Source organism: Penicillium expansum (assembly GCF_000769745.1).
Source record: "Penicillium expansum strain MD-8 chromosome Unknown contig370, whole genome shotgun sequence".
NCBI classification, from domain to species: Eukaryota; Fungi; Ascomycota; class Eurotiomycetes; order Eurotiales; family Aspergillaceae; genus Penicillium; species Penicillium expansum.
The window spans coordinates 395,122-420,078 of NW_015971428.1; the positions used below are offsets into that span (position 1 = coordinate 395,122).

Genomic DNA, 24,957 nt, shown 5'->3' on the forward strand with positions numbered 1-24,957 from the left:
ACAACAACAAAAAAGGGTCGGGGAACAGATGTTATCTGTTCAAATCACAGAGAAAGCACGAGATATTTTTTTAAAAAAAAGAAAGCAGGGATCAGTAGACCACTGAGACAATGGAATGTGTGAATGAATCTTTTTGAATGCTGAATGGTGAGTGTTCAGGTCACTGCATACAAATGGAGATCAAAGGATTGATGAATACGATGATCAAACGAACACTGGCGCTGAATAAAAAAAAAAGGTGTATTCAAGAGAGATTTGATGGTCTGCCCCGTCCTTCAAGTGATTCGCAGAGCCACCCTAGCACCCTGACCTGTGTGATCGGACCTGTCTAGAGATCCTTGCAGACGCCGAATCCAAGTTATAGAGAGACCTATTAGGAATGAGCAATTTGACTGTCAAATGACCGAGACCGAGGTGTCGCAGTTGTTAGGTGATGTGATTTGTCACGGTAAGACACAGTAACATGAAAGAGTGAAATAGTGGACCGAAGTTTAGCAATTTAGCGTAAGAGAGAAGTTAGGAGAGATAATGGGCGCGCGGGGATGGTGAGGTTGGAACTTGTTCGTAGCACCGCAGGTAGTGACTGAGGAGAGGAGAAGGTGAAGTGGCGAGTGAGGAAAAGTCAGATGATTTGAGCCTACTTTCCACCGCTTTTCAGACCGCTTTTGATCAATGGTTAACATTGCCACGTGACCTTCTAGACCCCACCAATAACTATACATTTATATGAAACGAAGAGGTATCTCAACTGTTTAATCATCATTACCTTGCTGCCTACTATTCCCCGAGCTGCTGAAGGCCTTCAGCTATTCAGGTCATTGAATCCATTATCTATATTGAACTGTTTTCTTTTATGTGCTTCATTTGAACTGTACAGTATCTTGGTTGATGGGCTCGGCCCTCGTGGTCTCTATTCTCTATTCTCGTATAAAAACATAAAAATTGCAAAAGATGCCCATGTGAAAATATCATACCTTTGACGCAGCCGAATCTTTAGATCTCAGCCTCAAATTGGCGGACCAAGAACCCCTCAGTTTGAAGGTGATCTTTCACTTGAGTCACGGTATATTCACCTCGGTGGAACTGGGACATGGTCAGAAACTCTGTTGTGAGAGGAGGAAAAAAAACATATATAATTGGAAGAATACAAACTTACCATTCCTGCTCCCAATGCTGCATCAGTGGTGGTTTTGTTGAAGACCTCTGCAAAGTGGGCAGGTACGCCAGCCCCACTTGAAGCGATGACTGGAATTTTGATCGAAGCTTTGACATCTCTGATCAATTCCAGATCAAATCCACTGTTGCTTCCATCTTTATCAATGCAATTCAGAAGAATTTCACCAGCTCCCATGGCCTCAACGGCCTGCACAAGTTGTCGCACATCGATATCGCGAGTTTCTCTGCCACCTTTGACAGTGCACTGGTACCAGCAGAAAGTTTGCCCATTTGAATTGGGGAATTGGGTCTTGATTGTGTGGTGGTGGGTGTCTTCTGGCTTATCCACATATACCCGCTTGGGGTCGACGCTCACCACAACAGCCTGCTTTCCGTAGGCCTTTGATATCGTCTCAATTGCGGTTTGGCCACTCAACTTCTTACCGGCGTGAATATAGTCCTCAGCGGCAAAGACAGAATCAGAGCCAACGCTGACTTTATCGGCTCCAGATTTGAAATACATCGTTGCCACGTCCAGAGCAGGGACCCGGGTACCATCAGTGTCGACGGTGTCTTTGATTCCTCCACCAATGGTCAAAGGCACAAAGACCGTCTCCGATGTTCGTCGCAGGATTTCAAGCATAGGCGTATCAGCAATGGGGCAGTTTCGGAAGGATGTGATGTTCAAAAAGGTCACTTCATCTGCTCCTTGCTCGTAATATTTCTTAGCCATGTCAACAGGCTTGCCGAGGTTACGAACGCTGCCGCCGGCGTCTGCTCCACTCTTCTCTCGGACATCATATTGGTCACCCTTGGTGACAACCAGGTCACCAGAGTCGTTTGTCCGAACATCAAGGCAAGCAATAACGCGACGAGTGAGCCCATTTTCTTTGCCGGTGATCAGGTCCTGTGGGAGCGACTGGAATTGATCGCCGTTCAAGAATGCACGTATGGCCCTTAGCCCAGCCACGCCACTCTTCTCCGGGTGAAATTGGGCGCCAAAAATGTTACCCCGACTGATAGCACCGATGAATTCTTCTTCGCCATATTTGGCTGTAGCCACAGACCAGCCGTCACTTTCCAATACACCCGGGTTGTAGGGGGCCGCATAGGAGTGGACGTAATAATACTTGCTGGTCGGCCTCAGACCATAAAAGCTTTCATGTTTTGTCCCATCGGATCCAGTGTTGATTGCAGAATTCCATCCAATGTGCGGTACACTCTTCGATGTGTCGTCGAATTTTTGAATGCGCATAGGAATCACGCCAAGCCCTGGAACGTCGTTGTCCTCCTCTGAGCCCTGGAAAAGGGCTTGCAGACCAACACAGATCCCCATAAAAGGCTTCCCCGCTTCGATGTGCTGTCGGATGGGCTCCAAAAATCCTCCTTTGTCCAGTTGAGAGAGACAATGGCCAAAATGGCCAACGCCAGGGAGTATCAGTTTCTAGAATCGCTGTTGTTAGCAACGGCACGATCGTGAGCCAACCACGGTGAAGTTGGTTCGGGGCATTTGGCTAACATCAGCATTCTTCACATCCTCTGGGGATTTAACCCATTCCACATCATATCCGACTTGGTTAATCGCATTAACCAAGGAACGGATGTTTCCCGCAACGTAGTCTAGCAAGTGGACGGTAGGCATGGTTGTAGGGGTTTAGGCCAAAATCACAACGGTGATCACAGCTGGAAGCGGGCAAGGTGTTGGACTGTCGAGGTTGAGCTACCAACACAATAAAGAATCTAGCTATAAAGACCATCGGGGGTTTCCCTTGAGGACCCCGCCAAAATTCGCACGCTGAGTCATACTTTCTTTTTTTCTGCCAGACAAAATGCGGAGGAAAAAAAGGTACATTGCGGTACCTGATTAACACGTATAGTTACTACGGAATCTAAGTCCTTTTTGTACTTCGTAAGTACCTGTGAGTCACACATCGAATGTGCATACTACTCCGTACATAACCCTCGAATTGTTTTCTTTATAATAGCCTTAGGATATTTAGCTTCCATCAAGAAACTCTTTGATTGCAATGTTATCTGGATGAGTTACTTTATACAATAACTTTGACATAGCCCCATGGTGCAGATCTTTACTAATGCAGGTGCATATTTCTCTTCACTATCATATTGTAGGTTATTGGTCCTCGCTTGTGGGTCTCTCGGGTGCCTGGAGGTAGATGAGGCCATTTGTAGGCTGTAGGTTTATGGTCAGTTATGTATGAAAAGGGTCAGAGTGTAAGAGGAAGATTAGCTACCGGGTGGAATTGCCGTAGCCGGACGCCTGCTTCTTGTAAGATAGCTGCACTCTGTATATATTCGAATTAAATTAATTAGGTTAATTAAACCCCTTGAAACGGACAAGCATTGACTTACGTCGTTATCCATGTTGTACCCTTGAGAATAAACGACCTCCGAAATTCCAACTTGGGCTATTTTGACAGTGCATGTCAGGCAAGGGCATCTGCAATCCATAGTGAGATTTTTTTGGTCTTTGACATGGTTCAGTGAAGAATGAAGTAGACTTACGTATCACAATAGAGGATCGCCCCCTCTCGAATCCTCTCGCGGCCTGCTTCCAGTAATGCATTTTCTTCGGCATGAAGGCAAAGACAGGTTGACAGACCGACTCCTCCTCCATCTCCGCGATTGCACCGTGGACCTATAATAATTTATGGTGAGCCAAATGAACAATAGGGCCAATGGGGTTATTCAGTTCTGGCCTGCATCGTACATCCACCTTGGTTGCAGTTCTGGAGATGCCGTGGTGTGCCATTATATCCTGTGCTGATGACACGACTCTCTCGAACGAGCACACATCCCACTCTTCTTTTCATGCAGTTGCTTCTTTGAGCGGCAAGAGATGCCAACTGCATGAAGTACTGGTCCCAGTTTGGCCTCAACCGTTGTTCGTCTGCCAGGTCGAGGGTCTGCAAAGCCGAGTGTAGCTCTTCGAGGGACGACGAGGAGTTGAATAGGCGCAATTGAGCTTTGTCGGTCAAGTATACACGTCCAATATCCTTATCGTAAAGATTATGGTCGTTCCACATTACGAACTTTTCAAGCTCAGGCGGATCCAGTTGTCTTCTCCAACACCTTTTTTTTATAAAAGTAAAACAGTCAGCTCTCGGGCTTCCGTCGCATGCATCATCACGAACCTGTCGGCAAATCGTTTCCATCGGAGGCTAACTGGTGCATCGACACTCACGAGGAGGAAGAAGGGGCGCAATAGGAATCGATCTAGGGTAGTTGCATCTGAAATGTCTGTGGTAACCCAGCGTTCTTGCCATCTTTTTGTCGCAAAGTCGAGTAAAGAGTCGGCATCTTGAAATGTAAGTTCTGACGACTTAGGGTCCTCTTTCTTTCTGATTTCCGACGCTTGGAGTCGCAGATCATCTCCCGACTCGGTGATATGGGATTGGGGTTTGCTAGCGAGTTCAAGAAGTTGAAACCCTTGCTGGATCAGATACTCGGCAATCGCATGTTTGCCAGCGCAAATGCCTTTTTGACGTATATCTTCGTTAGTTCATCCGGTGTGAGAGTGAAGGATTGATTTGCGACAATTATCTGCTAACCTCCACATAAGCCGATGAGCATTTTCAGGTGTTGAATACTTGTAGAGTGGAAAAGAGGAAAGGAAAAGAAGCAGTGGGGCAGAGAGCAAAGTGAAAGTCGCGACGCGATCTTATCGGCCTGATCTTATCGGCCTAATAGGGAATGTTGGAATTTCAAGGTTGGGCTGAAGAAATAGTATGTATTGTGTATTATGTCCTATGTATCCATCATATTCTGTACCTTAGTTAATGTATAGAGTATATTTACATACCCTATATGAATATATATCCATGGATATGTTTGTGTAGATCCCGTGTTTAGCACAAGTCAGCTGTTACTCTCACGAGATATGGGTGATTATAGCCTGGTGATCCAAGACTTACCAATGTACGAGGATAATACGTATAATATAGATATATATATAATCCATATACATATATCTATATGTATGTTTCTAAAATCCAGAAAAAGGAAAGTAAAGAAGGCAACCTTGGAACCTTCCGAGAATGGATATTATCGATAAGCCCCTCTCTCGTGACATCAGACCCCTTTCACCTCCTTTTACACCTTTCTCTCTTCCTCTTTCCAACCTTCCAAGTCTGTATCACTCACTGTTTCTTCTTCTCTTTATCTTCTCCCCCGTTCCTTCAAGATGCAGTATACACCATTTGCCTCCGACATCGAATTACCTTTCTATACTTCACTAGCTTCCCATAAGATCAACCATGACAAGCTAGATGACTCCGCCCGGCCCGTTCTAGGATTATATGAGATCCGTCCTTCTGATCCAGAGGCTGCGTCATGTCGAATCCAAATTCATGGAAACGCGCTCGCCGGCAGCGAGTAAGATATGAACCGAACTGTTTCTAGAAGCCCTGCTAACCAACCCAGGGCCCCAGCTGGCTATTACAGAGCAGAGGGTATGATTAAGAATGTCAATACCATTGAGGAATACCGAAATATGGACAGATCCCAGCTACTCCATCAAGCTGGACAAATGGTAAGAATAACCATAACCAGTTGCCTCGGAGAAAGAGAGATACATATAAATATATATACTAATGAATATACTAAGATATGGGATGCCATCCACGACGGAACAATACTTTCATGCCCCTCCTTACTTTGCAATTTTGTGATTGTATCTTTTGCAGACCTCAAAAAATACAAGTTTCACTACTGGTTTGCTTTCCCAGCAATTCATTCAGATCCTCAATGGGTCCCCGTGCGATCAACAGATCAACTATCCCAGCCACACCAGGATCTTGATATTGACAATTTGAAGGGAACACACTTATCATCACATGAGAGCACTGCCTTAGTGGAAGCGGTACAAACATGGTCATATATTGTGGATCATCGACAACGAGGGTTTTTTTTGGCTCGAAAAGCCAAACAGCATTCCGATAACGCATCATCAAGCGATTCCGAGATAGAGAATGCCGAACCAGACGATTCATCAAATAGCAACTGGCAGATAGCATCACTTTCCGAATATGAAAATGGGTTTTTCAAGAATGTCGCTGCTGAAGACCGCTATTTCTGTTTCTCGGACCCATCCAATTATGAACAGGCTCCAGGGTGGATGTTACGAAACCTGCTCGTTTTGATCAAGCAGCGATGGGGCATCGAACGAGTACAATTGATACGCTATCGCGACGTGCACGCGAAGCGTGATCAGGGGCGCAGTACAGTAATTCAGCTGGAGTCAGGTTCAAAACAAGAGGCGCAGACCCCGAAATCACTGCAAAGTCAAGGGTCGTTGCCGCTGCCAAAGGTGACTGGCTGGGAACGTAACTCAACTGGGAAATTGGCCGGAAGAATTGTCAATCTTACAGAGTACATGGATCCCAAAAGGTATGGCGTTTATTTGGAGGTATCCAACCCGAAGATCTGATCAAGGAAGCTAATTTTTTTCCCTAAAGATTAGCAGATCAGTCGGTCGATCTTAACCTCAAACTTATCAAATGGCGGATCAGCCCCACGCTCGATCTTGAGAAAATTAAGCACACGACATGTCTCTTGCTAGGAGCTGGTACATTAGGTAGCTACGTCTCCCGGAATCTGCTGGTATGTAGATGTCGACTTCCGTGCTCCAAAAGAATTTTTCTAATTATCATCTATACAGGGCTGGGGCGTGAAGAAGATCACCTTCGTTGACAACGGAACCGTTTCTTTTTCTAACCCTGTTCGGCAGCCACTTTTCAATTTTGAAGATTGCTTGAACGGCGGTGTCCGAAAAGCACATCGGGCATCCGAAGCCCTAACCCAAATTTACCCGGGAGTAGAGACGACAGGTCATGCGCTCTCGGTGCCCATGGCAGGTCATCCTATTGTGGACGAAGGGGTGACAAGGGCCGATTTTGATCGCCTCAAAACACTGATCGACGAGCATGATGCTATCTTCCTCCTTATGGATACCCGAGAATCACGATGGCTGCCCACGGTGATGGGGAAGGCGGCAGGGAAAATCGTGATGAATGCAGCCCTAGGGTTTGATTCCTTCGTGGTAATGCGGCATGGTATCACGGAGGATGAAAATCCAGCCGAGCTTGGGTGCTATTTTTGCAACGATGTGGTAGCACCAGCTAACGTAAGATTATCAAAAGGAGAGACCTGCTTTGTACAATACTGACTTCGAGATAGTCTATCAAAGATCAAACTCTCGACCAGCAGTGTACAGTGACCCGCCCTGGAGTGGCTCCTATAGCCTCTGCACTTTTGGTGGAGCTTTTCGTGTCACTCCTCCAGCACCCCCAAGGTGCTGCCGCACCGGCCCCCATAGCCCGCAATACCGAGCGTGATAGTCATCCCTTGGGCATTGTGCCCCATCAAATACGAGGATTCCTCTCCAATTTCGAGAACTTGTCTGTCACTGGCAAAAGTTATCCGAGCTGCAGTGCATGCTCAGATAAAGTTGTCAGTGCATACCGCGACCAGGGTTGGGACTTTGTGCGAAGAGCCTTGAATGAACATGGCTATGTCGAAGAATTAAGTGGACTAAAAGAGGTCAGTAAGTGCATATAAAACAACTCAATCCCAAACTGACATATAGGAAGGTTCACGAGAAGGCGGAAGCAGCACTAGCCGATATTGACTGGGACGAGGCATCTGATAATGAGGACATTGAGATCCTTTAGACAAATAGCATGGTTCGGCTCTTCGGCTACCGTGTGATCTGCCGACATGTAAGCCCGAAATAGCTTTGGTTTCACGATTTTCGTTCCAAGCCAACGAAAAAGGCCTCCTTTGATTCCTGCCAATTGCTTTAGTCGACGAGTATGTATAAATTGGACAAGGCAGATCGTACACTGCGAGATGACTCGGGTTTCAGACGGTGAACCTTTTTGAATAATTCCTTCAGCTGCTGCTCCAGCTCTTTGTCTTCGGCGCCTTGGTAGAATTTGCAGACGAAATGACCACCTGCCTTCAAAACATCCGAACTGAAGCGCAAAGCCGCATGGCAAAGATCCTGCGTAAAGTCAGAAGGTTTTCACACTTATTAATTTAGTAACAAGAATTCATACCATGCTTCCAGCATGATCTCTGAAACTGACGCCGCTGGTGTTCATCATCCTATTATAAGGAGCACTTAGACTTCGTTTCCAGAAACCGGAGGTCTGGTGCCAGGGAGCAGACATATCGCTGAGAACCACATCTACCGTTCTTTCAAGTATCTTATCGCCCCTCATATTCGTCTTCTCGGCCTTGGGAGTGCGTTCGATATCCGGATTCGGTTCTAATAGACTGACACTAGAATCGTTCAGAAAGCCGGGTTGGCGCGGCCTGCCTCTGTCTGGACTGCGGAGAAAGTCACGGATGTATGTTTGAATTTCGGGTGCGAGGAAATTGCCTTGGATTGTAGACACTCCTTTCGGTGGTTGGGCTGGAATGATATCGACACCGAGGACTCGGCCATGCGGTTGGGTACGGCTTGCAGCAACCTTCTCTGGCAGTTAATTACGGCCCGTTTGACAGTAAAGGGGGAGGGGATAAGTCAAAGGTAAATGAGAAATGGTCGACATACCTGAGACCACGACCCCGGAGCATAGCCCTAATTGCAGCAAATTAAGCAATGATCCGAGTTCAGGTGGAACGACTAGCATACCAAGTCAACCACTGTCTGCCCAGCCTTGAAGATTCGATATTTCTCATCGATCTAGCCATAGGTACCAACCAGTATGTCAGATCGATCCAGGGAAATGGAGTAATATCGGTGCTGGATTACCTGCAACAATTTGAAGGCAGCACGGCTTTTCAGCCCTTGGACAGCTGCCTCTCTGGTGAACTGATCCTTTTGTTGCCGAGCTTGCCAGCGCTTAGATGATGCATGCCTTGCTTGACCAATTGCCTGCTGATGACAGGCATTCCGCCAAAATCGAATTGAATGCAAAGTAAACATAACGCGAATTGATTGATATCAGGGGAAATAATTGGACTCCTGGGAGCATGGAGAAGCTTTTTATTTTCTGCCGGCAAAACTGATAGGACCGCCGAATCCTCAAGGCGGACGGCTCGTATCGCATCCATAGTTAACTAACTACATGGTTATATTGTACATATTAAAACCGCTTAAAGTCTGTGTGCCGATCAAAATAATATGCCGGATCTTCTGATTTGTGTCCATTAAAATCGTCTGCGGTCTTTTTTCAAGGGAGAGAATCCCATGGGTGCTGCCCCAAGCCCTAGCACCCGTGGTAGGCCGGTACTAGATTGTGGTTTACTCCCCAACGCTGAAGCCCGACCATTTCCTATTGCAAGTTTTCGCCCAAATTTCTTGGTCGGGTGAGCCTCTTCTTCATCCTCCTCCTCAAACAAACTCCGATCCCGCTGGCCTCCAAGTTTGCGTTTTTTCGGCTTGGCATGTTCATGCTCAAACTGCTCATGTAATTCATCGGTCTCAGTGGGTGGCACCCTGCGATCTAAGCGATACGTTGGTTTCTTGACCTCGTTTTCTGGTGCTGACATAGGCATTGCCCCATCACGTGCCCTTGATTTAGTGGATTTTGTGATTGGAAGGCGGTCTTCTGTTGGAGATAGTTGGCGCCGGAGAGCAGAACCGATACGCCTTGGTTCCCCAAAAGTGCTCGGCTTGCTAAGTAGTCCATGAGGAGTGTCGGTATCTCCAAGAATATCGTCTTCGTCTCCGACTGAGCTCATTGGCGAATCCGAAGGTGCCCCTGTGCGGTTCAAGAATGGAGTGATGGAGAACGCCGACTTATCTCCAGGCACAGCTGAATCCCTCTTTAATTTCTCTTGGACACGAACAGCCCCGGGAGTCGCAATCGTCACGCCAGCATGGCCACTCGGGCCAGGTCGCTGAAGCGGGACTGTTCGAGAACTGGATTCAGATTCATTTACTGCGTGTGATTTGAGGCTTCGTCGCTGCTGTATTTCAACCTGGGCTTCCTGGAGCTTGTCCTTGGTTGACCGCAATTGTTGTTTGAGTGAATCAATCTTTCCTTCAAACGTCGCCCGCTGATTAGCCCATGCTGAGTTCTGATTGTGGTTGTCCCGTTCCTGCTGCTGTTTGGCTCGCAATTTTCCCGCTAGTTCATTCCGCAACTCTTCAACTCGAGCAGAAAGCTGGGTAATCTCTGTCATTTGCTGTGATCCCTTGGCCTGAGTACGTTCATGGGCATGTTTTTCATTGTCAAGTTGAAGCTCTAGAGAGCTTATTTGCCGTTCCATCTCATGTTTCTCGGAAATGATGGCTTGATATGATGCGTTTTGCGCTCTGAGCTGCTCAAGCTCTGACTGTAGCGTTGAAAAATTTCTAGAGAGATGAAGTTTCTCTGCAAGAACAGTATTGTAACTGGTCAAATTATTTTTCTGGGCCGAGAGTTCTTCCTGTTGCTGTCAACATAACGGATTATACATCCAGTCCCTGGTTGAGTTGAGACTTACTTTGAGTCGGTTAATCTCGCTCGAGGATGCCTGTGCTTGAAGCTCCAAATGATCAATTTCCTGGCAAGCCTCCTGCAGTTGAGCACATGCCTCTGAATCAGCACTCGTGAATCCCAAAAGATGCCCATTTGCTTCCTCTAGCTGCGATCGGAGAGCTTCATTCTCGAATTTCGAGAGCAAGAGCTCCATGCGTCGTACGCGATCCCTCTCGCCATCCAGAAGGCGAGCGGAATCCGAAAGAGTCTTCTCATACTCCTTCTCTAGATGCATAGTCCTCATGGACATTTCAAACTGCATGACTAAATTAGCATTTTGAGCATATCTCCATCAATCCAGGGAAGCCACATACATCTAAGGCGCATGCTTCTTGGGCCATTGCCATGACGACAGTGTCCGGAAAAAGACAGGAGCCCTTCGAAATAAGAAAATAGAACGGAAAAGCCTATAAATTGAAGAATTTCTGCACAGAGCAAAAGAAATACGTATGTAAAGATATGTGGTGTTATATCCAATGCTTTCAAAATATGATATCCAAATCATCAAAAAGGAAGACGCGCCGGTGTTTTGGCGTCGGGGCCCGGGATATATTAAGTAAGCCGATATGCCCGATTACGTTGATAGTGGACACCTGGACTTTATCACTCAACGTGTTCTAACATCTTCAATTGCAACCGATTGATAGTTTTTCAATCAATTGCACTTTATAACTAACCTATTTCAAGCTGTCCAGCTCCTTGTCATGCCAAAATGAAGCTCTGGACAGCCATTTTCCTCCTTTTCTCGGTCGTGTCCGGTGTTCTGTCTGCGAGTTCAACACCGGACAAGTTTGCAAGATATCAATCCTTGTCTCGTTCGGGGCCTGTTGATCTAGACAGTGCAACATATGAAGACCTCACCTCTACGCCTCGAGATTACTATGCTGTGGTTATCCTGACTGCCACGGATCCTCGCTTTGGCTGCCTCCTATGCCGCGACTTCGAATCAGAATGGAACCTGATCGCCCGAAGCTGGACTAAGGGCACCAAGCCTGATGACCTCAAGGTAGTCTTTGGAACACTGGACTTTGATAATGGCAAGGCTGTTTTCCAAAAGGTAGGGCATCTTTACTCCAGACCGAGCTGTATGACATTCGACTAATCCGAGCAGCTCATGCTTCAAACTGCACCCGTACTCCTTGTCTTCCCTCCTACCATCGGTCCCTTTGCCAAGGTTGAAGGGAATCCCCTCCGGTTTGATTTCACTGGGTATGTTTCTCTACCAAAGCTTTTGCGCCCAGCCCCTATCTCACTAACACATCAATCCCAAACAGCCCGATCTCAGCCGACCAGGTCTACTCTTGGATTGGACGTCAGTTGCCTGAAGGCCCTAAGCCTCAACTAGTTCGACCCATCAACTACATGCGGATTGTATCTGCGATCACAATCCTGATGGCAGTTGTGACTGCGATTGCGGTCCTTTCTCCCTACCTGCTGCCAATTATCCAGAACCGAAACCTTTGGGCTGCAATCAGCCTTATCGCTATTCTTCTGTTCACAAGTGGTCAAATGTTCAACCACATCCGCAAGGTTCCATATGTTGCTGGTGATGGCAAAGGTGGTATTAGCTATTTTGCCGGTGGATTCCAGAACCAGTTCGGGATGGAGACTCAAATTGTGGCTGCCATCTGTAAGTGATGATTATGAGCCTCATTCATACTGAGCATCGTTTCTATGTCAAAGTTCTTAGGTTAACATTTTGCTCGCACAGACGCTGTTCTCTCCTTCGCTACGATTGCACTCGCACTGAAGGTTCCCCGGATGGAAGATGTCAAGGGTCAACAGCTGGCTGTCTTGATCTGGGCAACTGTTCTTTTTGCAACATACAGCTTCCTTCTCAGTGTCTTCAAAACCAAGAATGGTGGATATCCATTCTATCTGCCTCCGTTCTAGAGCATTCAAGAATCTACTTGACCAACAGCTCTCAAGATGGCAACGCCTGGAAACATATTGATCTATAGACGATCATTGATATCCCAGTGGCTAGATCTCTTCGGGGCTTCCTTTATATGACAAACAGAAGTTGAGATGGATCAGGACCACTTGGCGGAAGTACGGTGCTTTGCGGATTTTGACCCATAGTGCCTCTTTTCCTTTACCATGAAAATTTTGCATACTAAAGACATCACAAAGGGTTCTCTTAGAAGAAATTTCACACTTAGCATTTAGGCATATTTAACCATACCTGGCCCTAAGAGGTAACCTGAGGTTGAGACCTCAGGGATTTCAGGGGACTTTGGGGGCTACACGTAAGCAAGTATCCCCGGGGCCCCAGGAAGGACCAAGTGGAATTTCCAAGTAGATTTATATAGATTTACATAGATTGTAGATATATAATATGCCTTCTTATAGGTATTTCATCAGCTGAAGATAGTGTTTCTTTTCCTTTCTTTTCCTTTCTTCATTTCACCTGCCAAATATCTTCCATCCCTTAAAAGCCTAAACAAAAAAAAAGGTCAGGCCCGTAGGCCCTATAGTAGGCCCCACCTGGGTGTTCGCATCCTTTTCCTTAACAGCCCCTTCCCATATGACCATATGAACCCCTACACTCCCCCAGGTCGGTTTTGAAGTCTTGCTGACTTCCTTAATTTGAGCACACTCAATTGCACTGTCATAGCTGGGTTCAATCACGGACATGGCAAAACCTGACGATGTCCGTATGGGCAATATTCTGGCGTCATCAGCCACGGGCACAAGCTTTTTGATTTTGATTCAGTTAGCATCCAGGGTCTTTACGTTTGCCTCGAACCAATTGATTCTGCGCACCCTTTCACCGGTCGTGCTGGGAATAGCAGCACAACTGGAGCTCTTTCAGGTTTCGATCCTGTATTTCTCAAGGGAAAGTATTCGGATGGCCATTCAAAGGCAGCCTATTCTATCTTCGCCTGACAACCCAAAAAGTTCCCTTGAAGCAGATTCTGCAGCGACGGATTCGCAATCTGTAGCATCTCAAGCAGTAGTGAACGTGTCTTACCTGAGCCTTGCCATTGGGATTCCTGCCAGTCTTCTGTTCACTATGCTTTACCAGTGTTTTGTCCCAGAGGAAGCATCAGAGACCGCCTTCTTCTACCACAGTGTCATCTTGATCGGGGCTGCATCTCTCATGGAACTCAGCATCGAGCCCTTTTTCTCGATAGTGCAACAACAGATGCTTTACGAGAAACGCGCTGCTGTTGAAATGCCCGCGGCATTTTTGAGAAGTGCGGTGACATCCTCTGCCTTTATATATGCTTCTCAAGTCAACTATGACCTCGGTGTGCTACCATTTGCTCTTGGTCACCTCAGTTACTCGCTGGCACTCATCGGTGGCTACTCGCTGGCCCTACTCAGGAGAACCAACACAACCCGGTTCTCTTTCTTATTGACACGTATACAATCCAGGTAAGATTGACCTTATCTCATCCAAGCCATAGCACGAAGAACGACACGGTAACCATTTACAGGGACCCCTCAAACTACTTTCTGGGACGGTTCTCACGCCAATTAACGTCGCTTGCTGCGAATGTCTTTTTCCAATCTTTGGTGAAGCATCTTCTCACGCAGGGCGACACTATGATGCTCGCAGCCCTTTCAGGGTTAGAAGATCAGGGCATATATTCTCTTGCGTCAAACTATGGCGGGCTCATTGCGCGGATCATCTTCCAGCCGCTGGAGGAGAGCAGCCGGAACTTATTCTCAGCCCTATTGAGCCGCGATGAGGATGGGAAACCAAAGAATATCCATATCCGCACTGCCAAAGATCACCTTGTAGATATTCTACGCTCGTACCAGTTGATGTCAATCTTGATATTTCCGTTGGGCCCAATGATGGTTCCTCAGTTGCTACATATCCTGGGAGGCCGTCAATGGGCTTCCCCCAAAATTGGGGACCTGCTCTCCGTCTATTGCTACTATATCCCATTTTTGGCATTCAATGGGATCACCGAAGCGTTCGTGTCATCTGCAGCAAATTCGCAACAGATACGGAAGCAGACGGCATGGATGGGTGCCTTTTCCACCTGTTATGCCTTGGCCGCCTATATGTTCCTAGAAGTAGGGAACTTGGGTGCGTATGGATTGGTGCTGGCCAACATTGTGAATATGGTGGTTCGAACCATTTGGAGTTACAGTTTTATCAAATCGTACCTCCATCGAAATGGATGTAGCCTGCACACGAGTGAAGTGGCAATTCGACCTGCCAGCTTCATTCTGTGTGCTCTGGCGAGTTTGTTCTTGGGCGGATTTGGCCTGGAATTGGGATTTATCAAAGCATGCGCCTTAAGTGGCAGCTATGCTCTCCTCATGTGAGTACTGCGCTGATCTGGTGTTGATTTGTTCCTAACGCCTAATAAAAACATAATAGAGTCTATATAGAAAGGGAATATTTGATGGGTCAATTGACAAGGCTTCGTCACATGTTATCCTCCAGATCCTCCAGCAAAGGTACCAAGTCGCAATGAACCCAATTAATCGTCAAATGTGATTTTTGTGGCTGTCTTGTCCATATCAACGTCCTTGTAAAAGGCACCGTAAACATCATGCTGCTTCTTCTTGACTGTTGTGCCAAATTTCAACAGCGCCTCTGGCACATCTTGCTTAGCTGCCTTGAGAACATTGATCAATCTATTCACAATTAGCATTGTCCTGAAGATCTTTGGTCAAGGATATTAGAATTATGAGTAACATACCCGCCGGATAGTCCCTTGTCAGTTTCAGTAAACATGGTGATGGCAAGACCCTCAGCCCCAGCACGTCCAGTTCTTCCAATCCGGTGCACGTAGTCCTCAACGGTAAGAGGGAAAGTAACATTAATCACCAGTTTCACGTTCGGGATATCAAGGCCACGCGCCGCCACATCGGTTGCAACAAGAACGGTAGCATTGCCGTTCTTGAAAGCATCAAGATTTCGGAATCTATCTGATTGGTTCAAATCACCGTGAATACCGGCGACAGCGAATCCCTTGTTTCTGATGAGATTCTCAATGCGCATAGCCTCCTTCTTGTAGAGGCAGAAGACCAGGACTTTCTCGGGCGATTGATGACCACGCTGGGATTTGGTGAGCAGTTGCACGAGTCGGCCCTCCTTGTCCCGACCATCAACAACCTCGATGACTTGCTTGATCCTTGTGTTGGCTCGGGGATCCGCAGATGGGTCTCCGCCAATGGTAACAGTTACCGGTGTCTTCATAAAGGTTGCTGCGAGATCTCGAACTGACCGGGGCCATGTTGCCGTAAACATGACAGTCTGTCTCCTGGAGACGGGCATTGGCTTGACAATGTCCTTGATATCCTGCTCAAATCCTTTGTCAAGCATGCGATCTGCCTCATCCAAGACGAGATAGGTGACCTTTCCAAGGTCAATCGAACCGTCATTTTGGAGATCCTTGAGACGGCCAGGGGTGGCAACCACAATGGCGGCCTTTTGAAGAGCCCGACGCTGTTCATCTTTGCCCACACCACCGTAAATGCATGTCACTTGAGTCTTCTCAGTGCCGCCGAATTTAACAAGCTGGTCATAAATCTGCATTGCAAGCTCTCGCGTTGGTGAAATAATCACTGCCTTGGGTTGACAAGGCTTGCTTGACTTGCCGTCAATCAATTTCTTCAGACACGGCAACCCAAAACCCAGGGTCTTTCCACTTCCAGTCTCCGCGATACCAATCACATCACGGCCAGCAAAAAGAAGCGGCCAGGTAGTGGACTGAATCGGCGTTGGCGCAGGGAAAGACTTCAATTGAGCGTATAGACCAGCATCACATTCAGGTAGGTGATCAAACGAAAGGATTGGGCGGAATTGGGAGGCGTCAGGTGAGGAAGGATCAGAGATTTTAATCACGTTCTCAGTCAAGAAACTATCAATGTCTGATTGAGGGATCTTGGATAGAGCAGACGCATCAGAGTAAGATGTAGTCTTCTCATCTCCATTTTCCTGCTTATCTTTAGAAGCTTTTGCGGGCTTCTCGGACTTGGACTTTTTCTTCGGTCGCTGCTCCGTTGGCTCGAGATGGCTTCGCTTACCCATGACGAGTATTCTAGAAAGAGGATGTAAAAAAGATTATTGGAATCAAAGATAAAGAGAAACACGAGAGTGAATTCTCTGCCTGGATTGTTCCAGCAGAAAAACAGAAAGAAAAAAAAGAACGAAAAAGAAAAAGCGATAGTGTATTGCCATTAATTTCCGCCTTCGTTGGCTTACCGCCTTGTAACTATATTCTCACTACTCCGTACTCCGTACCTACCGAGTACATAATTAACTAGTTATGGAGAACAGCATGTGCATGTAGTATTCTCATTCTAGAACCCCTGTAGTGATGCTCGGCCTAGGTGTGGAGTGATAACCCAGATTGCAGATTGCAAATTTCTCATAAATAAGAGGATGATGAGGAAAAATTACTAGTTAAGTTTTTTTTTTAAGTATTGGATAGGCGAGAAAAAAATGTCAAGGTAAGAAGCCATAAGTGGATGATTATGGCGCAGCTCGAGCAACATAAAAGTATACATGAAAACATTGGTGAAAAGCCCTGAGTGTATGTAGAAGTAGTAAAGCTAGCACAAAGCTGGACAAAAATATTTCCTCGTTTTGCCTGTACTTACTCAATACTGTAGGAGTCAATGATATCGGCAAGGCGAGAGGCTTCATCCGAGTAATTGATTGCCTGGGAGGATGAGACCTGATATCTCACACTAGATGGAATAATTAGCATGATGTTCACATCCTTGGAATTATTGCTATTCCATGATTCTTACCGCTGCTGGTCGCCGAAATTGTCTATCTTGGCTCGGCACCTGAAGCTCCAAGTTTGGCAATTGGCTCCCTGGAAGACTTCACCAAAAGCACTTGGATCGTCTTCGCGAAGTTGCATTAGTTCATCGGCAGACATGCCCATGATGTTTCTTCCAGTGTCGTCAAAACAGCTGAGCCAAAGCTGGCCAGTATGGTCGCTGACACTAATAGGCATGATGAAGCGGTACTCTGGCTTGGGGTGGGTCTTGTCACACATTTCGCACCGCCACTGTCCTGGATCAAGTTCTGTTACCTTCTTGTTGCAGTTCTCAGAAAGGCAGGCAGGGTAGCACCAGGTGGAATCCTGCTTGATATAGATCACAGTGGCTTTCAGGGAGAAATAATCCGGAGTTTCAGACATGCCAAGCTGCTCCTCGCGAATTTGCGCGACAGTTTTGAACCGATCCGTTTTGCCCGTGGAGTTGGTCGCATTTGACAATGAAGCATGGGATGTGAAGTTCTCCGACCTTCCTTGAGCGTCATACCAACCTCTGAGTCGGTGGGCCTCCCCAATGTCAGGGTCGACAGTCATTGAGCCCGAACTCAGAAGACTCAGACTTCTTCCGCCAAAGTCAGAAACCTTGACTCCCTTGAAAGCAATAACAGACTCGGGTGCCACACTAAAATTGTTTGCAGATGCACCCCAGATTGTCAAGCGGACAGAAAATCCTGTGTTATCGACCAGCGTAAGCTCACGTTTGTCATAGGGTTTGCCGGTGCTTTTTGATGTAATCTGGGATGTCTCCCCAACATCCTTCAGGACGGCAATGACATCAGTGGTCGTGTCTTTTTCAACAGTCTGCAAATCAGCAACGGTGGTGAAGTTGAATCGAATCTGAGGGACATCATTTTGCTCCTCGGCCTATCATAAAATGTGAGCGACGCATTTGGTATATAAAGAAAGAAATATCACCTTCTCAACGATGGTATCTCTCTCAAATGTGAGTTCATAATCGTTGTTAAGATTTGTGAACTGTTTCTTGGCAATTTGGACCCGACATGGACTCGAAATGTAATAAACACTGCCCTCCTGGAAGAGTTCATAGAGCATGTCACACTGATCATTGAAACCAGTTGCACGAATTTCACCACTGTCGTCCAGCAAATTCACACTGAACAATTTACCCTCACCATTCTTGTTATGCCATGTTTTGATGCTGGACTTGCTCGTGCATCGCGCTTTTATCGTCCATTTGTTGGAATACGGGGAGATGGCCTCAATCGGAAAGATTGTGGCATGGGCGGAGGAAGTAGACATAGGGACAGGCATTGGCTGAACTCGGCTATTTGGCTGAGCCTGCGCGCCCTCCATCTTGGAGCCGTAAAACCCATTGCTGGATATTGTTGTCGGTTGACTCACTTCTTCTTCCTCGGCTTTGACTTCAAGTGGTTTAGGTTCACCGATTTTTTCGGCCTCGCCCAGTTCCTTTAAAACTTCAAGGTCCAAGATGATGAGAATTCTATAATAGTTAGCACAATCAAAATTGATAGAATTCCCTCACATACTTCTTTCCCTTGACAGAGTTTGATTGAAATGACTTGAGTCGCACGAAAGAACCCTTCCGGAGAGATCCATCGGTCACCACCGAGTTAGCTTCTTAAAGCAGCCAGTAAGCTTAATGAGTTATAAAGAGTACCGAAAGGACACCACATACGAGTAGCAAGCATGGTTTGAACATAGTTTGCAATATCACTGAAAACAGCTCGGTAACGTTCTGGTTGGTTCGGCTGAGCTGGCAATGCCTTGATCTGAACGCATTGAACAATCGGCTCTCGTACTTGGGGTTTGGTTTCATCAAAGATGGCACTGTTAACACGCGGTTAACATCTATAATGCCATACAGGACATTTGTATCAAGTAAATACAAACCTTAGAGCCCCAATAGTGACTTGGGATGCTGCCTCAGAAGCCATGATATGATGAGTTCAAATTTCAGTTATTGACAGTTTAGAAAGAAGTATTGGAAAAAGACTGAAGAGGATGGTATGAAGGGATGGATCGAGGAAACAAGAAGAGGAAGTAGAAGTAGAAGCAGAGAAGCAAAGAAGACTGAAATTGACAAAGCAAGTCCAGATCAAGTTGCAGAGTAGTAGGACAAAGGTTGGGACGCGTGTTGAGAAAAATAACGCGTTAAGTGGCACAACCGCCCCCCCCACATGACTTTGTGCCTCAGGACAACATTGATAACAGCACGTGCAGGCGGTGAGGAGCAACCCCACGCATCGTAGCTTTGGCTTGATCTGCGGTATCTGATATTCTCTCTTTTGTCCATCTTTGATTTCAATGGGATACTGTCACGTCTTCTGAAGTCTCTGTCAGAAGCCAAGAAGTCTTTGTTGGCACTTCGTTGAATCCCCGAGATATCCTCTCTGGATATGGCCTCTTGTGTCCATACTGGTGCTACGGGTTTGTGACATCACCTTGATTATCAGAGGGTAAATTGAGCTAATGGAGAACACTCCTTTATAGATCTGAATCCACCAGTATCCTCCCAGGCTGTCTATCGAGAAGATTGCACTCAGTGCTTTGATTCTATTGTATGCCAGCCACCTTGGTCCCTATACTACTCTACTGACTCTGACCTTGCAAGGACGATGTTGCTGGTCTAAATGTCTGTCTCCATTGCTTCAATGGTGGATGTGCTGGAAATAGAGATCACGCCCTACTTCATTACAAGAGATTTGGCCATTCATTGGCTTTGAACATCCGAAGGACCCCCAAACAAGTGCAGGTACAGCCTCCAAACACTTACTGAACTTGTGACCAATGATTCTCACCTCTAAATTATAGCGCGACGAGCCTCCGCCGAAGATTTCAAAGCTATCCATCGCAGCCGAAACAGAAGAGGATAGATATGACATTGCTACGTCAGTGGTGTGCTATTCGTGCTCTCATGACAATGTGGACAAAGCCAGTGGCAAGCTTCCTGCTGTCATTGAAGGTGTTATGACTGCAATGACTTTCTCAACAAGAGAAGAGGTCAAAGCCTGGGAGCAAGAGTTTGTCCCTTGCGAGCATACCCTCTGTCTGGTTCAACAGGACAAAACGCAAGCCGTGCTAACGGGTACTGATTCCCTGCAACACTCAACTGGGGCCGGTGCTAATGAAATTGCAAATTCAAATCATTGCTCAGAGTGTGATTTGGGCGAGAACCTGTGGCTGTGTTTAGAATGTGGGAACAAGGGTTGTGGGCGAAGTCAATTCGGTGGAACCAAGGGAAACTCACATGGGCTCACTCATGCAGACTCAACATCACATGCTGTGGCTGTTAAGCTCGGCTCCATTACAGCAGAAGGTTCCGCTGACGTCTACTGCTATAAGTGCAACGAAGAGAGAGTAGACCCAGAACTGGCGACCCACCTTGCACACTGGGGAATCTACTTAGCTGGACGTGAGAAGACAGAGAAGAGTCTGATGGAGATGCAGGTTGAGCACAATCTAAAATGGGAATTTTCCATGACAACCGAAGATGGCCGGGAGCTGGCTCCAGTCTTTGGGCCTGCATTTACAGGCCTAGCGAATCTTGGAAACAGCTGCTATCTCTCCAGTATCATGCAATGCATATTTTCTGTGGCTGGATTTCGTGAGCGATACTATCAGCTGTCAGAGGAACCACCACTCTGCCAAGCACCAGCACAGGACCTTGAAACACAATTACGAAAGCTTGCCGACGGTTTACTCTCAGGCCGGTACTCTCAACCTGACTCTCGCGTTATGTTGTCCGCAGACATCCCAGAAGTCGCCCATCAGAAAGGTTTAGCACCAGCAATGTTCAAGTATCTTATTGGGCAAGGTCATGAGGAGTTCGCAACCATGCGACAGCAAGATGCATTTGAGTTCCTTCTTCATCTATTCAAGTCTGTCAGTCTATCGAAACACACCAGTCCGCAGATTAACCCGGTACAGGACTTTCGCTTCCAGGTTGAGCAGCGTCTTCAGTGTTTGCATTGCAAAAAGGTCCGCTATAAAGTGGATGAGCAAGATAACATTTCGGTTGCTGTTCCCGCACGTCCTGCTACCACTTCCGACGAAACAGGAAGGCAATACGAACCCGTGAATCTATCAGAGTGTCTAGACATCTTTACTTCGGCAGAGGTCGTCGAGCTTACATGCCCTGCTTGTGGTAGCCAGGATGGCTTTTCGAAACAGTCGTCTTTCAAAACATTGCCTCGGGAATTGGTGGTCAATGCTCGTCGGTTTGAGCTCGTCAACTGGGTTCCTACAAAGTTGGATATCCCTGTGCTGGTCGACGATAAGCCACTGGATTTCAGCTCCTACCTTGCTGGTGAGCATGATACAGATGAGGAGCAACTTCCAGATATTGAAGAATCCACCGCATTTGTCCCGAATCCGGAAGCGCTCGAACAACTAATGGGCATGGGGTTCCCTGCTGTGAGGTGTGAGAAAGCTCTGCATGCCACTGGTAACCTGGATCCGGAAACTGCCATGAATTGGCTGTTTGCCCACATGGAAGATCCAGGCATCGATGAACCACTGGCCCTTGATCAAGTCGGCACCTCTGGTTCTACTGAGCAAGACGCGACAAAAATTGCCCAACTAGGAGATATGGGTATTGAGGCATCTCGTGCCCAGCGAGCATTGGCGGCGACCGACGGGGACGTTAACAGGGCACTTGATTGGGTTTTCACTCACCCGGATGATGTAGTGGAAAAGGAAGAGCCAAGTGTCGGCGACCACAACGCACAGTCTCATAGTGGCTCAGTTGGGCTCACCGGCTTACCTGCTCGCTATGAATTAAGGTCAATTGTATGCCACAAAGGCACATCTGTTCACGCAGGGTGAGTGGCTTGATATGTCTCCGTGCTCATTTCCTTGGGTTAGACTAACACATGATAGGCATTATGTTGCCGTGATTCGCAAAACATTGTCGGGTCAAAGTGGCCTGTCATGGGTGATGTTCAATGATGAAAAGGTTGTCAAGTTCGAAGATGTTGAAGCGATGAAGAAAACCGCATATCTTTATTTCTTCACACGGGTCTAGTGGTGTTCTAGAGTCCCTGGGTGTACAACCCGGGTGCATTTATGTTGTTCAATTGGGATATTAGCAGGTGATGGGGTGGATAAATTAGATATCTTTGCTTTGTTCAATCTCTATCCTAAATAGGTACTTTTGGGACGGCCTTATGCTATGGTTTTCTCAGTCCCAATATTGTATCAATTAATGTAGAATCCATGTGGGTGAGAGTGCCTTGCTCACACTCAGAGTCGGGCAGCTTCGTTCGTACTGTTGCAACAAGCTCATGACGGCTTGCCGGTTGCTCAGGCTTTCGTAAGTCAAAAGGAAATTGACAAGATGACTAGTGCTAAGGTCGATGGCTTGCTATGGTGGTTCGCTTGGGAGGAGGCTGACTTGGAGCATTAGTATCTCATCGCGATACAGTAAAAGCGAGCGTTTCGAAGAGTTTGTTGGAGGTTCACCGACTTAAGGATATTACCTGTGCAATAGTGTAAATTAATGTCCATTAGAACGTATGCTCGGTATCTCACAAGTCTCCACATATTTGAGACCTTCTATTTCGCAAGTTACGCGTGCTTTATCGGCTAACGTCTTTGGATGCTTAACTGACCCCTACCAGTCTCGAAATTTCGGAATCGTTTCAAGGTAGGTCTTGGTGCCTAGCTCGGTTGTTGCCACAAAAGAGCAGCACAGGGCAAAGATTGAGGAGGTGAGACTCGAGATTTTCAATCAGTTTTCCCGTGCTGGAACATGTAGAGCTCTTCTTGTCATTAAGGAGCTTGAAGAATCCGTCCGTGGGGCAATGCATTAACCTCAAATTGATGGCTTTCCTTGGCCCGAGTCCGTTTGCGAATTGGGTCACAATTCAAGAGTATCGGGCACGACTTGTCACGGCTGGCTATGCACGAGAGAGAGAGAGAGAGAGAGCATTGAGATCCGCGACTTTTAGAAAACGTGTTCAGGCAGTTGGCCAGATTCTTGAGGGAAACGAAATTTGAAGTGGAACAGCATGGCTTGTCAATTAGTCACTTTCAGTACGCGGCGAGAATGTTCAATTGGTGGTGCAGAACAGGTGTGGTCAGAAGCTACATCGCCGTGGCAAGGAAGAAGAGCCAAGTTTCAAGAAGAGCATTCCTCTCACTCTTTCTTTGGACAATCTAGCAAGAATCAATGAAAGACCAACCATACGCACAAACTGATCCAGCAATCCACTTTGTCGTGCACAGCTAATCTTAACTGAATGGCCCCACCAGAGAAAGTGTCAAACTATAGCAAATTGTACAAATTCATCAGTAGATGAGTCCATCATCCTCATGAACCTCATCGCGGCGCGCTAGCTATCTTAAAACAAGCAAAAGCAGCGACAGCCAGTGCCACCGCGCTCAAAAATGCATCTGCACCAGTCCCGATACGACTCGAGAGTAAGTCGTCGTTTACCGTATCGCGCGGTATTATATTGAACGTTGTTGCAGTTGCCGACCATCCTACAATCGCCGGAACAACCAATGTATCGGCCATTCCAAAGAAATACTCGAATGGAAGTTTTGAAGTCGACGACAGGGCGAAAGTTAAAGTGAGAGAGTACAACTCTAGAAGGCGATGCCGGCGTCCAGACCCAAAGCACGGCAATGTCAAGAGAACGAATCGATAGCATGCGTGTGCAAATATCCACGATTTGCTGACGGCAGTGAACACGAACAAGTTATCGTGAACTATGACTGTCTTCCATCCAACGCGGTGTCCTTTTTGGACGATCCAAACGAAGAGGGCAACGCAAGCGATTTTGCTGCACATTCCCCGAAGGGTGCCGCCTGCGGGAGTCCCGACCATCATGCCAATGTTTGCGTACACCGCAAAATTAACATAGGTCGTAAAGGCGGGCAGAAATCTTGTCTGCAAAGACCGATCCGCAACGAGGAACGTTAGGACAGAGCCGAGGCCGAGGGGAAGCACACACATAGTTTTGGTCATTTCGCCAAGAGTAGCCGTTGTGTTAAATGCGAAGATAGTCGCGCTGACCCCAAGGACAATGAGCAAAAGCAGGCCCGGGTTTCGAAGAGCACACCCATAGGTGAGAATGAGGATGATGGTGAGCCATACGTTGAATGGGATATCAACGTACGGTTCAAACGCCGTAAGTAGTAGTGAGAAAGCCATGAGATGAGCCGCGTAGTGCTATCCGGAGCTTTGACTTGAGCCTCCCCAGCTGTCGTGCGGCCCACGCCTAATTGGGCTCTCGGTAGCTTGAAATAGCCGGTTGGATTTTCCAAAACGTGGGGACAATTTAACCCAAGAAGAGTTTACTGAGATGCATAGTTGAAAAAATTGTGCTGTAAATCAAGAAGTGGTCTAGTGTTGAACAGCCAGCAATATCGAAGCCCTGGAGCTGGAAGCTGATGACTAACGGCGCTAGGTGGGTGCAAAATAGCGGTGTCCTGGTCGCCATTCCAGGTGACCAGGTAGGCGGTAAGGACCGGTATTATCGGTCCTATAAATACCTTCCGAGTCTCCTTTCCATTCTTGTGGTTTTTACCTAGTGAATTAAGCCATTATTTATAAAAACCTGATT

The 24,957-nt window shown here is 46.9% G+C and overlaps 9 protein-coding genes across 9 annotated transcripts; 4 read left to right on the forward strand and 5 right to left on the reverse strand.

The window, feature by feature from the left end:
- Positions 1 to 993: 993 nt before the first annotated feature.
- PEX2_108560 (imidazoleglycerol-phosphate synthase) lies at positions 994 to 2,797 on the reverse strand (the record flags this gene model as incomplete). Its single annotated transcript, XM_016748124.1, has 3 exons — positions 994 to 1,083; positions 1,157 to 2,599; positions 2,642 to 2,797. The coding sequence occupies 3 exons, from the start codon at positions 2,795 to 2,797 to the stop codon at positions 994 to 996; spliced, it is 1,689 nt and encodes a 562-aa protein (XP_016594966.1).
- Positions 2,798 to 3,286: 489 nt separating this feature from the next.
- Positions 3,287 to 4,746, reverse strand: PEX2_108570 (deoxycytidine monophosphate deaminase; the record flags this gene model as incomplete). The annotated part of the gene is made up of 7 exons (XM_016748125.1): positions 3,287 to 3,346; positions 3,408 to 3,458; positions 3,526 to 3,581; positions 3,679 to 3,811; positions 3,975 to 4,245; positions 4,308 to 4,650; positions 4,725 to 4,746. The coding sequence occupies 7 exons, from the start codon at positions 4,744 to 4,746 to the stop codon at positions 3,287 to 3,289; spliced, it is 936 nt and encodes a 311-aa protein (XP_016594967.1).
- Positions 4,747 to 5,356: 610 nt separating this feature from the next.
- Positions 5,357 to 7,844, forward strand: PEX2_108580 (putative autophagy ubiquitin-activating enzyme ApgG; the record flags this gene model as incomplete). The annotated part of the gene is made up of 7 exons (XM_016748126.1): positions 5,357 to 5,547; positions 5,596 to 5,624; positions 5,859 to 6,561; positions 6,630 to 6,774; positions 6,833 to 7,297; positions 7,351 to 7,713; positions 7,764 to 7,844. 7 exons carry the CDS (start codon positions 5,357 to 5,359, stop codon positions 7,842 to 7,844), a joined length of 1,977 nt encoding a protein of 658 aa, XP_016594968.1.
- Positions 7,845 to 7,915: 71 nt separating this feature from the next.
- On the reverse strand, positions 7,916 to 10,993 carry PEX2_108590 (Ribosomal RNA large subunit methyltransferase E; the record flags this gene model as incomplete). The annotated part of the gene is made up of 7 exons (XM_016748127.1): positions 7,916 to 7,960; positions 8,015 to 8,176; positions 8,232 to 8,653; positions 8,732 to 8,758; positions 9,429 to 10,554; positions 10,612 to 10,902; positions 10,961 to 10,993. 7 exons carry the CDS (start codon positions 10,991 to 10,993, stop codon positions 7,916 to 7,918), a joined length of 2,106 nt encoding a protein of 701 aa, XP_016594969.1.
- Positions 10,994 to 11,358: 365 nt separating this feature from the next.
- On the forward strand, positions 11,359 to 12,539 carry PEX2_108600 (OST3/OST6 family protein; the record flags this gene model as incomplete). Its single annotated transcript, XM_016748128.1, has 4 exons — positions 11,359 to 11,703; positions 11,758 to 11,855; positions 11,921 to 12,276; positions 12,358 to 12,539. The coding sequence occupies 4 exons, from the start codon at positions 11,359 to 11,361 to the stop codon at positions 12,537 to 12,539; spliced, it is 981 nt and encodes a 326-aa protein (XP_016594970.1).
- A 742-nt stretch (positions 12,540 to 13,281) lies between these two features.
- PEX2_108610 (oligosaccharide translocation protein RFT1) lies at positions 13,282 to 14,933 on the forward strand (the record flags this gene model as incomplete). Its single annotated transcript, XM_016748129.1, has 2 exons — positions 13,282 to 14,027; positions 14,090 to 14,933. 2 exons carry the CDS (start codon positions 13,282 to 13,284, stop codon positions 14,931 to 14,933), a joined length of 1,590 nt encoding a protein of 529 aa, XP_016594971.1.
- Positions 14,934 to 15,091: 158 nt separating this feature from the next.
- On the reverse strand, positions 15,092 to 19,323 carry PEX2_108620 (Nucleic acid-binding, OB-fold; the record flags this gene model as incomplete). Its single annotated transcript, XM_016748130.1, has 8 exons — positions 15,092 to 15,248; positions 15,314 to 16,657; positions 17,220 to 17,309; positions 17,373 to 18,271; positions 18,323 to 18,869; positions 18,916 to 19,006; positions 19,065 to 19,216; positions 19,280 to 19,323. 8 exons carry the CDS (start codon positions 19,321 to 19,323, stop codon positions 15,092 to 15,094), a joined length of 3,324 nt encoding a protein of 1,107 aa, XP_016594972.1.
- Positions 19,324 to 19,785: 462 nt separating this feature from the next.
- PEX2_108630 (ubiquitin-specific protease UBP14) lies at positions 19,786 to 22,412 on the forward strand (the record flags this gene model as incomplete). Its single annotated transcript, XM_016748131.1, has 5 exons — positions 19,786 to 19,816; positions 19,880 to 19,947; positions 20,001 to 20,141; positions 20,201 to 22,209; positions 22,268 to 22,412. 5 exons carry the CDS (start codon positions 19,786 to 19,788, stop codon positions 22,410 to 22,412), a joined length of 2,394 nt encoding a protein of 797 aa, XP_016594973.1.
- A 1,296-nt stretch (positions 22,413 to 23,708) lies between these two features.
- Positions 23,709 to 24,545, reverse strand: PEX2_108640 (uncharacterized protein; the record flags this gene model as incomplete). The annotated part of the gene is made up of 1 exon (XM_016748132.1): positions 23,709 to 24,545. One exon carries the CDS (start codon positions 24,543 to 24,545, stop codon positions 23,709 to 23,711), a length of 837 nt encoding a protein of 278 aa, XP_016594974.1.
- Between the last annotated feature and the right edge of the window lie 412 nt (positions 24,546 to 24,957).